Source organism: Thamnophis sirtalis, unplaced genomic scaffold, assembly GCF_051295495.1.
Source record: "Thamnophis sirtalis isolate CommonGarterSnake01/CBP01778 unplaced genomic scaffold, rThaSir2_p1.2 scaffold_3, whole genome shotgun sequence".
Classification (NCBI taxonomy): Eukaryota; Metazoa; Chordata; class Lepidosauria; order Squamata; family Natricidae; genus Thamnophis; species Thamnophis sirtalis.
Window position 1 is genome coordinate 20,574,682 of NW_028261383.1, and position 14,212 is coordinate 20,588,893.

A 14,212-nucleotide genomic window follows, 5' to 3' on the forward strand; every position below is an offset into this window, starting at 1 on the left:
GGAAGGACCTGTCCGTCTCTTCCAGGGAGCCCCCTAGAGGATCCTCTGCGCATTGCGCGAAGAGGGACGTCATGTTCCATGCGGGTCTGGGACTATGGGCATTAAACTCGAAGGAAAGGTTCCCTCTAAAATTGCCTATCTAGAAAGGAAGTGGCCTGTCTAATTTTGTCAGTTTTCCATTGTGAAAAAAATGACATGATTACAAAACCAAAATCCCTGCCCCTTCACCTGTTTAATCTAGAACCCTCAGTGAACAGTATTTGAATAAATATTTTCAAAGTGGCCCAATACTCTGAAAGTCTGAAGTATCATCAGCGGTGGGTTTCAAAAATTTTTAGAACCTATTCTGTAGGTGTAACCTGTTTTGTGGGAGTGGCTCGGCAGTCATGTGACTGAGTGGGAGTGGCTTGATGGTCATGTGACCGGCTGGGAGTGGCCAAGTTGGAAAATGTGGTGAAACTGAGTTAACAATGCTCTTGCTTAGCAACCAACATTGTGGTCATAAGTTCTTTTTCTTTCCTTCCTTCCTTCCTTCCTTTTGTCTCTTTCTCCCTTTTTCTTTCTTTTCTTCCTTCCTTCCTTTTGTCTCTCTCTATCTTTCTTTCTTTCTTTCTTGTCTCTCTCACTTCTTTTTCTTTCTTCCTTTTTTTCTGTTTCTTTCTTTCTGTTTCCTTCTTTTTCTTTCTATCTTTGTCTTTTTTTCTCTCGCTCCCTTCCTCCCTTCTTTCCTTTCTTGTGTGTATCGCTCCCACTGCCTTTCTTTCTTTCTTTCTTTCTTTCTTTCTTTCTTTCTTTCTTTCTTTCTTTCTTTCTTTCTCTCTTACTCTTTTTTCTCTCCCCCCCCCCTCTTACACACACACATCCCTTCCAATTATTTTCATAAATATATTCTATGAACTAAAACCGGTGCCCAATAAATCCTATGAAAAAAATACATAATGATTAGGATACCATAATCAGTGCCCTTTCACCTGTTTGATGCAAAATCATCAATGAACAATATTTGAATGAATATTTTGAAAGAACCCAAGTCCTCTGAAAGCCTGAAGTATTTCCTCCCACAAATCTTTCACTAAGTTTCATGTATTTTTAATTTTTAGTTAGAACAAAACGGAATTTAAAAATGTCTCATGAAGAACCATACCAGTGATATTTAATTAAATTTCATTCACATTTAAACCTTTTCCTAAACCTTGTAATATAATAAAAAGGCAAAAAGTACTTGAAAAATGATTTTTGAATATGCATTTCATGGGCTTCCCTTCATTATGGTTTACTTTGTGAGAGGAATGAAGCTTTTTCCATACATGATACAATCACATGTTCATGGGGATGGTGCAAAGCAGGGATGTCAAACTCAATTTCTGTTGTGGTCTGGCGGCGGCCTGTGGAGCTTGCAGCAGAGTAGAACAGTGAGGAGGATGGGGAGGAACATGGGTCAGTTGTGGACTCTGGGGAAGGCTTGGACAAGGGCTCTGCGTCGGAGACAGGGAGGCAGCCATGGCCATCTGGGAGTTATGTGCTGCCTCCGGAGTTTCGCATCACCGAGGCAGAGGAACAAGGGGAGCCTGCTCCCAGTATGTGCATGCGCAGAGATCTTCCACAAGGCAACAACAGTTAAGACTAAAGGGGCGACTTGGGAATAAGGCTTGGAGATGATTGGCCTCTCCCATTAGACATAAAAGAGGAACAAACGGATGTGAGCCTTTGCAGGAAGCAATTTTGTTCGTTGATATCGGTTTAAACTCTGAAGCACGGTTTGAATCTGTGTTCCATTTGGCCTTGCAAAACTAATCGGCAGTTAGGTCTTTGGCAGCATTTCATGGGAGATAAAGGTGGGTGCTTATAAGCCTTACACTGAAAGACTGTCGCAGACTTCTGTCGGACTCTTCACAGACTGGTTGTGAATCATTACGGGCTGTTAATGAACATACTTCACAGCCATTTCAATAAAAACAGGTTTGGGGACTAAGCGTGTGATTGTTACTGTCTCAGGACGTCTATGTCAGAACAATTTCATTGACAGCGGCATCAGCATTCTGATTGCCCTCAAAGGGCCAGTTGCATGTAAGACTATGACACCCTCACAGAGATTGGGTAGGTGTGGCCAGGTGGGCATGGTCAGTTCAATACCACTCACTGGGTGTGGCTGGGTCGGGATGGAATAAATTGCACTGAATAACTCAAGGTGGGGAATATTCAGTGCCTTTCCCCCCAAGCCCTAAAGCCCTACATGGCTTAGGACCTGGCTACCTGAGAGACCGCCTCCTGCCACTTACCTCCCAACAACCAACAAGATCGCATAGGTTGGGCCTCCTCCAGGTGCTGTCAACCGGACAATGCCGGCTGGCGGGCCTTCTCTGTTGCTGCGCCGGCCCTGTGGAACGATCTACCTGCAGAGATCCGGACCCTTACCACTCTCCCGGTCTTCCGTAAAGCCGTCAAGACCTGGCTGTTCCAGCAGGCCTGGGGCTGTTGATTGATATCCAGCCCCGCTTAAATGGAACGGATGATGTGGAGTTTTAATATTGTATTTTCTATTTTTAAATTTTAAATGTTTCTTTGTCTTGTTGTGAGCCGCCCAGAGTCCCAATGGGAGTGGGCGGCATACAAATTTTATTAAACTTGAAACTTGAAGCCCAGGCATGATTGTCAGTTTGCAAGCTCAGTTGTTGATAAAAGTCACCAGGTTTGGATTGGTGTGTGTTTGTGTGCACAGGATGACAAAGCAGACATTCTTCTCCCAATCTCAGACATTGTTGGTGCTTGTTTCCCTGTTCGGTACCTCCTCCCAGCAAAAGATACAGGTGGAGGGATGAGATTGTTGAGTGTGGAAGGGTGGAGGAAGTTTGCAGGGAACATAGTCCAACTTCTGCCTTGAAAGATCTCTGGAGAGCAAGAGGAGATGGCAGGGGAGCAGCACTCCCCAGCGGTCCTGCACGAGAGACGCTGATCCTTTCTAAAAGGAAATCCTTGTTTCTAATTATGTGTGGTAAAGGTGCTGGCTTGTTGGGGCACCCATCCTCCTCTCCAGAGATCTGTCAAGGCAAAAGTTGGACCTAGAGGAAACTGATTCCTGCAAGCTTTCTCCTCCACAGTTCCACATACAGCAGCATCCTCCACCTATTATGGGCCAGGCAAGACTGGAAATGTGGATCCAAAGGTCTCCAGCAGAGGAAGGTGAGACCAGAACAAGCACCAAAGTATCTCCCACCAGAGGAGCCTCACCATCCCTCTCAGGCCACATGGAGGACCCCTGGATAGAGGCACGGGCTGCCCAGAGCCTTGGGCAATGGAGGGCAAGCACCCAGACCAGTCCTCAAGTTTCCGGGTCCTTGGGATCTTCCAGACCAGCCTATCTGAGGGGTTGCTCAGCCGCCCTTATTCTTATGCACTGCCCGGCACTATGTCCACTGCCGCTTCCATGGCCCACCAAGCACTCCAGACCCTGGTGCCACCTCCAGTGCACACACCCAAGGGTAGTGTCCAGCTGGGGTGGGGAGGGTTGAAGCAGTGTGGGACGGCACCTTGCTGTCTTCTGGGTGGCCACGCGGGCCACATCTAATCTGATCGCGGGCTGGTTCTGACCGACGGGACTTGTGTTTTATATGTCTGATCTAGTATAAAAAACAAACATAAAAAGAACTCATTGTTTGTATGTTTCTCTTTTGTATCTTCACTTTCTTCAAAGAAAAATATCTCCACAATCTGTATCGGGAGGCAGAAAACCATCTAGAATCCAGTACTTTTGATACATGTTTTCAGCTCTACTCAATCAAATTCGATATGATTGATGATTTAAAACAGCAGTCTCTAAACTTTCTGGCATTGTAGATGAGCGAGGGGGGGGAGCGGAGAGACAGAAGATGGCTCTTTGCAAGCAGCAGGAAGACGCATGCAGATGCAGCTCCATTTGTGGAAGTAGGTGTCCTGTGCACCCATCACTCACACAAATGGAGTTTTGCACATCAGTGTAAGTACCTGCCACTTGCACAAGTGGAGCAACGTACGGACAAGCTCACTCACTGCTTCCGTGGGCTAGTTCCGAACGGGCCACAGCCTCTGGGTTGGGAACCTGTTCTGACCTCCCTCCCTCCGTCCAGTGATTAACGCCAACACCGGCTTAGTAGTTTGCCACTCTTTATTTACAGCAATTACAATCCTGTTGGCTGAAAGCCCAACACGACTCACTGGCAAGACGTTGGCAGCAACCCAGACTCCCACAGACAAGAGATACAATACAAACAAGAGCTTCTCCAGCTTGTTATGAATGGTTGTGTCCTGCAAAAGGACTCCTCCCAAAGTCTCTTCTTATATACTCTCTTGGGAGGAGCCAAGCCACAACCACCTGGGCTTGATTATCTCTTATGAGTCTGTCTCCGTAACTGCTACCTCCGTTTCTCCACCCTTCATTGCCAGGCATCAGGGACAAACTCCCTTTGATCTTCCCCACTGCTCCATGCCTCAGGCGCCTCCTGGTAGCCAACCAGCCTCTCTAGTCCCTGCTCTGTGTCTGAATCCAGGGTCCTCCACATCTTCCATATCGGACTCATAGGATTCCTCGCCATCGGAGTCCATTGGCAGCACCAACGACTCCTGCTGGGCCACAACAGGAACCCATGAGAAATTGCTAGAATCCATCATCCTAATTGCGGGAATAAGAACACTCACTGGACTCTTTCTCAGACAAGCAGAGATGGAAAAGGTAGAACAGCCCGAAAAAGGGAAATGCCCAGATACTTTGCCCAATATCAGAACAGAAATATCCAGGCAATAGCAAAAGGTATATGAAAACCTCTAACAAAGTTGTGGGTTTCTTGTTTTTTTTTAACCTAAGACATAACTGAAGAATAATGTGAAAATGGTATTTTGGAATATTTGAAACAATATAATGAAAAACAGTCCAGAATATTTCTACATGTAGAAAAATCCTTTGTCTATTGGAACTTAGCAAAACCCACAACCAGTGTTTTAGTTTGCACTTGGAAGACAATTTATACATGCACATCCAAGAAGAGCTACAGTTTATTTGGATTAGTAATCAAATGGTCCTTGTATTATATTCTGGACAACTATAGGTAGTCCTCAATTTATTACAGTTCATATAGTGATTATTCAAAGTTATAGAAGCACTGAAAACCATGACTCAAATGGTGCAAAACACACTTAATAATTGTCTCGCTTAGCAACAGAAATTTGGGGCTCAATTGCAACATACACCAAGGACTATTTGGATTTGTCTTGAAGCTCTTTTCACAATTCCTTTATTGATATGGTTTCTGCCATGTGTGGGTACTTCTAAGGTGAGTAAAAGTGCTACTGCTTAAAAAACTCAACACTATTTTTCTCCCATATGGATCCTTTTATGGGATGTGAGATCACAACATGTGACTCCACATGTCACACATTTATAAGGTTCTTCTCCTATGTGGATCCTCTTGTGGGAATTAAGATCATAAATACGAGTAAAGATCTTTCAACACTTCATCCATTTATTAGTTCTTTCTGTGTGGATCCTCTTGTGGAAATTAAGACTACTGCTACAAGTAAAGGTCTTTCCACACTCCATGCATTTATAAGGTCTTTCTCCTGTGTGATCCATTTGATGGGTTAAAAAAGAACGATTATAGCAGAAGGTCTTTCCACACTCCATGCATTGATACGGTTTCTCTCCTGTGTGGATCCGCTTGTGAGTATTAAGATTACCACTGTTCCTAAAATACTTTCCACACTCCATGCATTGATACGGTTTCTCTCCTGTGTGGATCCTCTTGTGAGTATTAAGATTACCACTCTTCCTAAAACTCTTTCCACACTCCATGCATTTATATGGCTTCTCTCCTTTGTGGATCAAATTGTGGGAATTAAGGCTACTGCTACAATTAAAGGTTTTTCCACACTTCATGCATTTATAAGGTCTTTCTCCATTGTGATTCCTTTGATGTCTTATAAGAGAATAATTAAAACAGAAGGTCTTTCCACACTCCATGCATTGATATGGCTTCTCTCCTGTGTGGATCCTCTGGTGGGAGTTAAGATAACTGCTACAACTAAAGCTGTTTCCACACTCCTTGCATTTATAAGGTCTTTCTCCTTTGTGAATCCTTTCATGTTTTCTAAGAGAGTTATTATCCCAGAAGGTCTTTCCACACTCCCTGCAGATATTTGGTTTCTCTTCTGAATGTGTCTTTTTATGAGAAAAGAGGTGATTGGATTTTTCAAACCTCTTTCCACACTCCATGGATGTATATGGTGTTTCTCCCATATCAATCACTGTATGGTTAGGAAGCCAACAGACCCGAGAAAAACCATTTTCATTTCCACTTTGTGATTTCTTTGTTTCATCATTCTTTGATTGCATCTGATGTTCAAATTTCCCTTCCCCGCATTTCGAATAGATCGCTTGGGGTTCCTGCTTGCTATTCTTATTCTGCCCATTGAAGCCTTGGAAAAGAAAAAGGAAAAAACTGTAGGATTGGATAACAACCCTGAGCTAATCTTTGACCTGGGACAATTCCATGGTGCCTCAACCTCCCGAAATGTATTGGACACTGTTTCATGCTGGGGCAGCAACATACCCAGCACCTCCCAACTTCAATAAAAGTGGCATCTCTACTTATCTGCAGAGCACAATCTTTAAAAGCCAAAGGGAATTTCTGGATGGCAATAGCTTCACACCCTCAACTTAGGCTAATGCCAAATTCAGTACACAAATAGATACATCTCTAAGAAGGGAACACCCTTCACAGGACTCACCCAGTCTTGGTTGTAGCAGCTTAGGGCCATCAGGAACCCAGTGACCAGGTTCAGGAGGGAATACCAAATCCTGGTAGGCAGAACCTGGCTCAAGAGAGGCCACACCATCCTTGCATGGAGCCTGTATAAGGAGTACTAGTTCTGCCATAAGCATGAATACTGGCTCGGTGACTTTGGGCCAATCTTTCTCAGCTCAACCCATTTCACAGGGTTCTTGTAGGGAAAACAGTAGGAGGGGGAATGTTGGATATGTCCACTGCCCTAATTATTTACAAAAAATAAAAGAAGTATATATAGTACATTTGGAATGTATTCAGATTCACTTCACTTTTGTCAATTTTATTACGCTGCAACCTGATCTTATAGTTGTTCAAATTATTCCCCCATCTCCTTAGTCTATATAGAGGACCCTATAATGACAAAGTGAAAACAGAAGTTTAAGAAATGTCTGTAAATTTAGTAAAAGGAAAAAATGAAATATACCATTGACATAAGTATTCAGACTCTTTACAACAGCGCTTGAAATGTAGCTCAGGTGCCTCCCATTTCTTATTAGTTTTGATGACATGTTTCTATGCCATGATTGGAGTTCACCTGTGGTCAACTGAATTGATTGGATGGGATTCGGAAAGACACACAACTCTCCATAGAAGGCCTCACAGCTTACAGTGCATATTGTAGCAGACCAAAAGCCAGGAGGTCAAAGGAACTGCCTGCAGAGCTCAGAGACACGATTATTGCAAAGGAATAGATCTGGGGAAGGCTACCATAAATTTTCTGCTGCACTGAACGTTCCTAAGAGCAAAATGGACTCCATAATTCTCAAATGGAAGAAGTTTGACACAACCAGGACTCTTCTAAAAGCTGGTTGCCCAGTCAAAATGAGCAATCAGGATAGAAAGGCCTTAGTAAGAGAGGTGACCGAGAAACTGATGGTCACTCTGAGTGAGCTCCAGAAATTCTGGTTGGAAATGGGACAGCAGAAGTAACCTGCATTCTGACCACTGCACCACCAGGGCTCACCAATGTCCTAGAGTGGTCCAACCTGACTTGAACCTTATTTAACAACGCCTGTCTACAGACAATCTCCATGCAACCTGGCTGATCTGCAAGTAAGAATGGCAGAAAACAGCCCAATCCAAGTGTGCAAAGCTTGTTGCCTCACACCCCAAAAAGACAAGGCTATAAGTGCTGCCAAAGATGCTTCAACAAAGTGCTGAGTGAAAGAGTCTGAATACTTATGCCGATGTGATGTTTCTGTTTTTTCTTTTAAATAAATTTACAGGCATTTCTAAAATTCTGTTTTCATTTATTGGGTACCGAGTGTAGATTTAAGGACAAAAAAAGTGAATTTCAACAACTGTAGTAACATGCTGCAGCATAACAAAGTTGACAGAAGTGAAAGCGGTCTGAATACATACCGAATGCACTGTAAATAAATGATTTTTTAAAATCAGAAATAATATTTAACTCCCTTCCCTTCCCTACGTTTCGGAGCACAGAAAGGGGTTCTTACCCAGAGAAAAGAGATTCCTGGAATTCTCCAGCATGACTTCTCTGTGGAGAGCTTTTTGGTCAGCATCCAGTTGAGACCACTCCTCTTTGGAGAAATACACGGCCACTTCCTCAAAAGACACAACATCCTAAACAAGGAAACAAGTTTCCCTATTAACAGAAAATCCCAAGAATAATGTCATAATTTTCTTCTACCAGTTGTAGGAAATAGATCCAGTGAACAAAATGGGTATCTTCTGCTGAATTAAAATCTCACGTCATTTACAACTAAATTATGTTTGATCAACCTGGAAGTGTTTAGTTGGTTACAGTGTAACCAACTAAAATATGGTTGGGTCAATTGGTAGCTGGGTCTTGTCAGTGACTCCCATTCTTCCAAGCAGAGGGCAGAACAAAATATTGGCAAATCCCACATGACATGTTTTCCAATGGGGAAACATTCATCTACTAATAAATGTTCCCATTGAGGGACTAACGTATCCCAACTCCACACCTCCATGAAGAAGTTGGAAGATCTTGCAATACTAGTCTATATGTCTATGGAGATTCTGAATCACTGGGTCACAGTTGTCCCAAACATAGTGTTCAATAGACAAAAAAGGAGTATTTTTTTTGTAATAGTGTGTGAGAATAACCCTGGTAGACAGAAGAAAGAACCCTGATGCTGACAACAGTCAGGTCAATAAAAACTGATGGTGAAGTGGGAGGGGTGGAGAAAGTGACTCACCAAGGATCCCCTCAGAAAGAAGAGGGTAGGCTAAGTTGAATGTGAATGTTCAATGACCTGAGGTCAAATTCATATTGCTTAGAAACAGCAATTTTATACATTGAACTATAGAACAAAATGAAATCCACCCAAGAGTCATGGACCTTTTCCAGTCTTTCGCCTCCTTACCTGAAGTAGCAGTTCAGCAAATCCTTCAGCTCCAGCACAAAGCGGTGATTCTAAAAACTCCACAGACAGTTTTGTACTCTCTGTGAGAAAGAGAAAAATAGTGGAAGCAGATTTGTTAAAGAGACAAACTCCAATAAAATAGAGTGAAAGAATCAGCTAAATGTTGAAATCTCACAACACACAGAAAGAGCTTTTCTTACCTTGTGTAATGTCTTGACTCTGATCGTTCTGGAAGTTCTCCCTGAAGAGAACCTGTTCAGGAGATCTGAATGAATCTTTTCTCTCCTTAGGATACTCAGTCACAGCTTCCATGGATTTCTACACATGGTGTGGTACGAGAAACAAAAGAAGAGCACAAAGATACAAATGAATTATCATACCCCACCTTCAAAGTAGCAGACCCCAATGTCCATTGCTGAAACTGGAAGCGGAATGGAAGAAATGCCCCAAATACATCCTCTGCAAGAACATAAAAATGCCCTTAGGAGTTAATAATCCCAGAAAACTCTGCCAGAAAGGAATTGACAAATTCAAAGAGATCCTCTTTAGAACTGCCATGATTCTATTCTCCCACCTGCAACTCTTCTTGCATGTTTTCCTCCTCCTGAGTCAGCAAGAAGCCTTCAGCCAGGGCCACTGCCTGGGAACTGGTCTCTGCTCCACACTCCCGCACCCATTTTGCCATCTCTGGGGGAAGGACAGCCAGCAACTGTTCCAGGAGCACCAGGTCCAACATCTGAGCCTTTGTGTGTTTTTCTGGTTGTAGCCACTGACGACAAAGGTAGTGAAGCTGAGTGCAAACATCTCGGGGACGACTCCACTCCTGAAACCATACATTTCTGAACTGACAGCACTGGACCTCTGAACTATTGGATGCCTCTTCTTGGCTCTTCTGCCCAGGACTTGCCCCATTCTTCCCACAGCCCCAAGGCTGAGCAGCTGGAGGGCCTTTAATTTCTGCATCTGCTGGGTGTTGTCCCTCCATCTTCTCTCTGGTTTCTAATGCAGCTCCAAAATGGACCCAAGGATCTCCACAGGATTTTCTGTTCACAAGAGGTCTGGCCAAATTTTCCAAGGCCATTCAGATCTCTTCCCGGACAAGATACTTAAGATTCCAGAAGAAGCAGAAAATATTTTGAGCGTACGTATCTGATATGGAAAAATGGGGAAAAGGGAAGATAAGATTAAGTAAGAAATTTGTATGTACTCACCAAGGTGGGAGGTGAAATCTTGCTCTCTTCATATATGGAGAAAATTGCAGTGAACACTTCAGGATCAATGTTTATCAAAATATTGGAAAATACATTTAAATGTGTTTTTTCATTTCTACTACCTAGCTTTTATTAAAAATTTACTTTTTTCCTTATGCGTTGTTATTATCTTTATAAATTACTCTAGGCAGAATTCATACATAATGCTCCTTCTCACTATCTTCCTCAAAACAAGAGCCCAGTGAAGTAGATTGGGCTGAGAGTCAGGATGGGCTCAAGGCTTACATGTCAAAGGTTGGAGTAGAAACTGAATCTCCCGGTTTCAAGCCTTGTGATTTCATCACTCAGCCAAATGGCTCCCTCTGGCCAATCATAATTTAATATAATTTAATTTAAAAGACAGTTTAATAGCATTCCTATTGCTGCATAGTTAAGAACAACTCCTTGCACATGTAGTTGAAGCTTTCTATGCAAAACCAGCAGGAGGGGCTCCGACCGCTCGCTTCTCTCGGCCTAGGAAGGGGGAGGAGGGGGAAACCCCTTCTGAAAATGGGGCCAAGAAATATGCAGGAAACTGTCCAGGAGTCAAGGTTGACTTGGAGGCAAAAACCTCTCTTTTGCAAAGACGACCTCTCCTCCTCTCCCTCCACGCAAAGCTTTTCCCGTCGAAATGGAGCGCAAATCCTCTTTTTGCGACCCCCGTTTTTTTACCCCGCTGGGGGCAAAGTGAAGGGCGGGAAGTTTTGCTTTCTCCCATGCCTGGCCATTGCATGCACAGGGACGGCAGGGGAACATGGGACCACTGGCTCCCCCTCCCCCTTTCCACGACTCCAAGTCTGATGAATGCCAGCCTCCAGCACGAGAGAAAAGTCACACACACACACCCAGTCACTGAACTCCGACCCATGTCTGGATCTCCATGTCCAAGACTTCCATGCAGCTTCTTCGCTTGCTAGACAGGCTCACCCGGACACCGTAGAAAGAGCCGACAACCTTTCAAGCCTTTGCTGGAAAATGCCTCGGAAGCAATCATCACCCTTGACTTGGGAAAGAGACCGCGCATGCTCAGTTCTCCCCGCCTTACAAGAGAAGGAGTTGTCCGGCTCTTCCACGGAACCCCCTAGAGGATCCTATACGTATTGCGCGAAGACCTTGCCTATCTAGAAAGGAAGTGCAAGCATCAATTTCCAGATTTTCCTCTGTTTAATCTCTTAAGAAACATCTGTGATCTTGTGAAAAGGTTTTTTTGAACATGCATTTCGGTTTCCCCTCATTCTGGCTTATTTTCATTCTGGCTTATAAGAGCCAAGGTGGCGCAGTGGTTAAATGCAGCACTGCAGGCTACTGCTAGATCAGCAGGTCAGCGGTTCAAATCTCACCGGCTCAGGGTTGACTCAGCCTTCCATCCTTCCGAGGTGGGTAAAATGAGGACCCAGATTGTTGGGGGCAATATGCTGACTCTCTGTAAACCGCTTAGAGAGGCCTGAAAGGCCTATGAAGCGGTATATAAGTCTACTGCTATTGCTATTGCTATTGTGAGAGGAATTCTTCATCCTGAATTTTTTTTCATACAGGATACATTGATATATATGTGACAAATTTCTCACATAATAAGAGTCCTTTCACCAGGTTAAGTGTCCATGATTTGCAAGTATGAGGATCCACATATCCCAGAGCCAGTTCTCCTCACCTGTCTGTCTATCTGTTGGAAAAACTGAAGTTATTTTCTGAAATAGTTCTTAATTTCATATTATTTTATTAGGTTTATTTATTTATTTTGGTTATCAATAAACTAAAGCTCTTTCACTCTTATTCTGAGTATCCCTAACTTCGCAGAGAGAGCAAGAAAGAGAGAATCTGTAACTAAACTCTATCAAGCTCTGGTGGTGCAGTGGTTAGAATGCAGTACTGCAGGCTAGTTCTGCAGGCTGCCGGCTGACCACAATTCGGCAATTCAAATCTCAAATCTCACTGGGCTCAAGGTTGACTCAGCCTTCCATCCTTCCGAGGTCGGTAAAATGAGGACCCAGATTGTTGGGGGAAATATGCTGACTCTGTAAACTGCTTAGAGAGGGCTGTAAAGCACTATGAAGCAGTATATAAGTCTAAGTGCTATTGCTATTGTAGGGGAGGGGGAAGAGGGGATAGTTTTGTGTGGGTGGCAGGTGGGCACAATTGCGTGCAGCTCTATTTGCGTAAGTGGCGGGTGCATAAATTGAGCACGCCTGCAACTCAGGCAAATGGAGTTGCGTGTGTTCGTGCATACCTGCCACTCAAATATAACTGCTTTAACAAACTACAGTGAAATAATGGGTGAATGCGCGAGAGATTTTTGGCCGACTTCAATTCTACCGTTCTTGAATTCACAATACGGATGATAGGAAAAGGGCCTACGGTATATACTTAAGATTCAACTTCTTGCAGGGGAACCCCAATTTTAGGAGCTTTGTGGACAAGTACATCTCATCCCCTATTGTAAACTATTTCTGGGGTGACCTCTTTTGCGCTTCGCTTGCTTATTCTAAAGCCTTGCACAGCAGGAGCTGGGTGGCTTTTAAAGTATTTATCCACTCAGCCGATGAGGCTGACAAAGAGCTCCCCTTCAGGGAGTTCTGGCATAGGCATGAACTTCACACCAGTGGCCTCTTGAAAGGGGGTAAATCGATGCGATGAGGGTGATGGGTGGAGCTAAGACCCTAGGACAGGCCTATCAAACTGGCAGCGCACAAGCCAGATATGTCATGCACAGGCCACACCCACCCCGGCTCCGTAAAGGTAAAAAACATCACATCACAGTATGTCACATGACGCAATCAAGTTTGACACCCATGCTAAACTAAAGAAACAGAATTTAGCTCTCACAAACTGCAAGAGTTTGTGACAGCCAACAATCTGGATACAGAAATGAGACCTCTCCCTTGAGCCTTCCTCAGACAAGCAGCGATGGAAAAGGTAGAACCGCCCATGGTGAGTTAAGCGAATCTGTGTCCTCCCTCTCACAGTGCCTGGAGCTGTAAGGGGTAGATGGGACTGGGGAGCAATGGGTTGAAACTAAACCCTGGCAAGACCGAGCGGCTCCGGGTTTGGGGTTTGTTGCCTCAGGGAGAATTGCCACCTCTGGTCTTGGATGGGGTAACACTACTTCACAGACCCTGTGCGTAATCTGGGGGAGCTCCTGGACTCACAACTCCTGCTCAAAGAGCAGGTGGCGGTCGTGGCGAGGAGGACCTTTGTACAACTGTGGATTGTGCAAATGTTACGCCCTTTCCTGGACCAACAATCCCTACTCACAGTCATTCATGCCTTAGTCACTTCCCGTCGTGACTATTTCAACAGGCTCTACATAGGGCTGCACCTGAAGAGCATCCGGAAGCTCCAGTTGGTGCAAAATGCAGCGACCCATATGATTTTCTACAAATCTCGTTGTGCATATATATCACTTCTCGGTGATTGGCTGCCGATTTACTTCCAGCTGCAATTCAAGATGCTAGTTGTCACCTTTAAAGCCCTTCATGGTTTAATACCAGGTTTTCCCAGGGAGTTTCTTCCCAGTCACATCTACCCACCCATCAGCGCAGGCAGACAGGCAGGGAATGTTGTGGGTCCCATCCCCTAGGGCGATACACCTGTTGGGACCCAGAAGAAGTGCCTCAAGAATTCACTCAAGAAATGTGGCAAGAAAACTCATAAAATGGGGCAAAACACATTTTAATAATGATCTCACTTAGCAACAGAAATTTTGCGCTCAATTACACTCATAAGGCGAGAACTACTTGGATTTCTATTGAAACTCTTCCCAGAATTCCTTTATTCATATTATTTCTCCTGTGTGTGG

The 14,212-nt window shown here is 44.1% G+C and overlaps 1 protein-coding gene across 2 annotated transcripts; it reads right to left on the reverse strand.

Annotated features, from left to right (window-relative positions):
- Positions 1-4,127: 4,127 nt before the first annotated feature.
- LOC148047442 (uncharacterized) lies at positions 4,128-11,408 on the reverse strand. Of its 2 annotated transcripts, none has more exons than XM_087711489.1 (6): positions 11,344-11,408; positions 9,741-10,315; positions 9,367-9,484; positions 9,167-9,246; positions 8,273-8,399; positions 4,128-6,444 (listed from the first exon to the last, which is right to left on the reverse strand). In XM_087711489.1, the coding sequence occupies exons 2-6, from the start codon at positions 10,245-10,247 to the stop codon at positions 5,477-5,479; spliced, it is 1,800 nt and encodes a 599-aa protein (XP_087567615.1). In that variant the 5' UTR covers positions 10,248-10,315; positions 11,344-11,408; the 3' UTR covers positions 4,128-5,476. The 2 variants fall into 2 exon arrangements, with proteins under 2 accessions (XP_087567615.1, XP_087567614.1); XM_087711488.1 differs by having other exon boundaries at positions 11,262-11,383.
- Between the last annotated feature and the right edge of the window lie 2,804 nt (positions 11,409-14,212).

Bases quoted from the DNA above. Each gene is read 5' to 3' on its own strand.
- LOC148047442 (XM_087711489.1), bottom strand. From the start codon at position 10,247: ATGGCCTTGGAAAATTTGGCCAGACCTCTTGTGAACAGAAAATCCTGT. The intron at 9,485-9,740 runs GTGGGAGAATAG...CACCATGTGTAG, and splicing joins ACATGCAAGAAGAGTTGCAG to AAATCCATGGAAGCTGTGAC. The intron at 9,247-9,366 runs GTAAGAAAAGCT...TCTTTCTCACAG, and splicing joins GAGTCAAGACATTACACAAG to AGAGTACAAAACTGTCTGTG.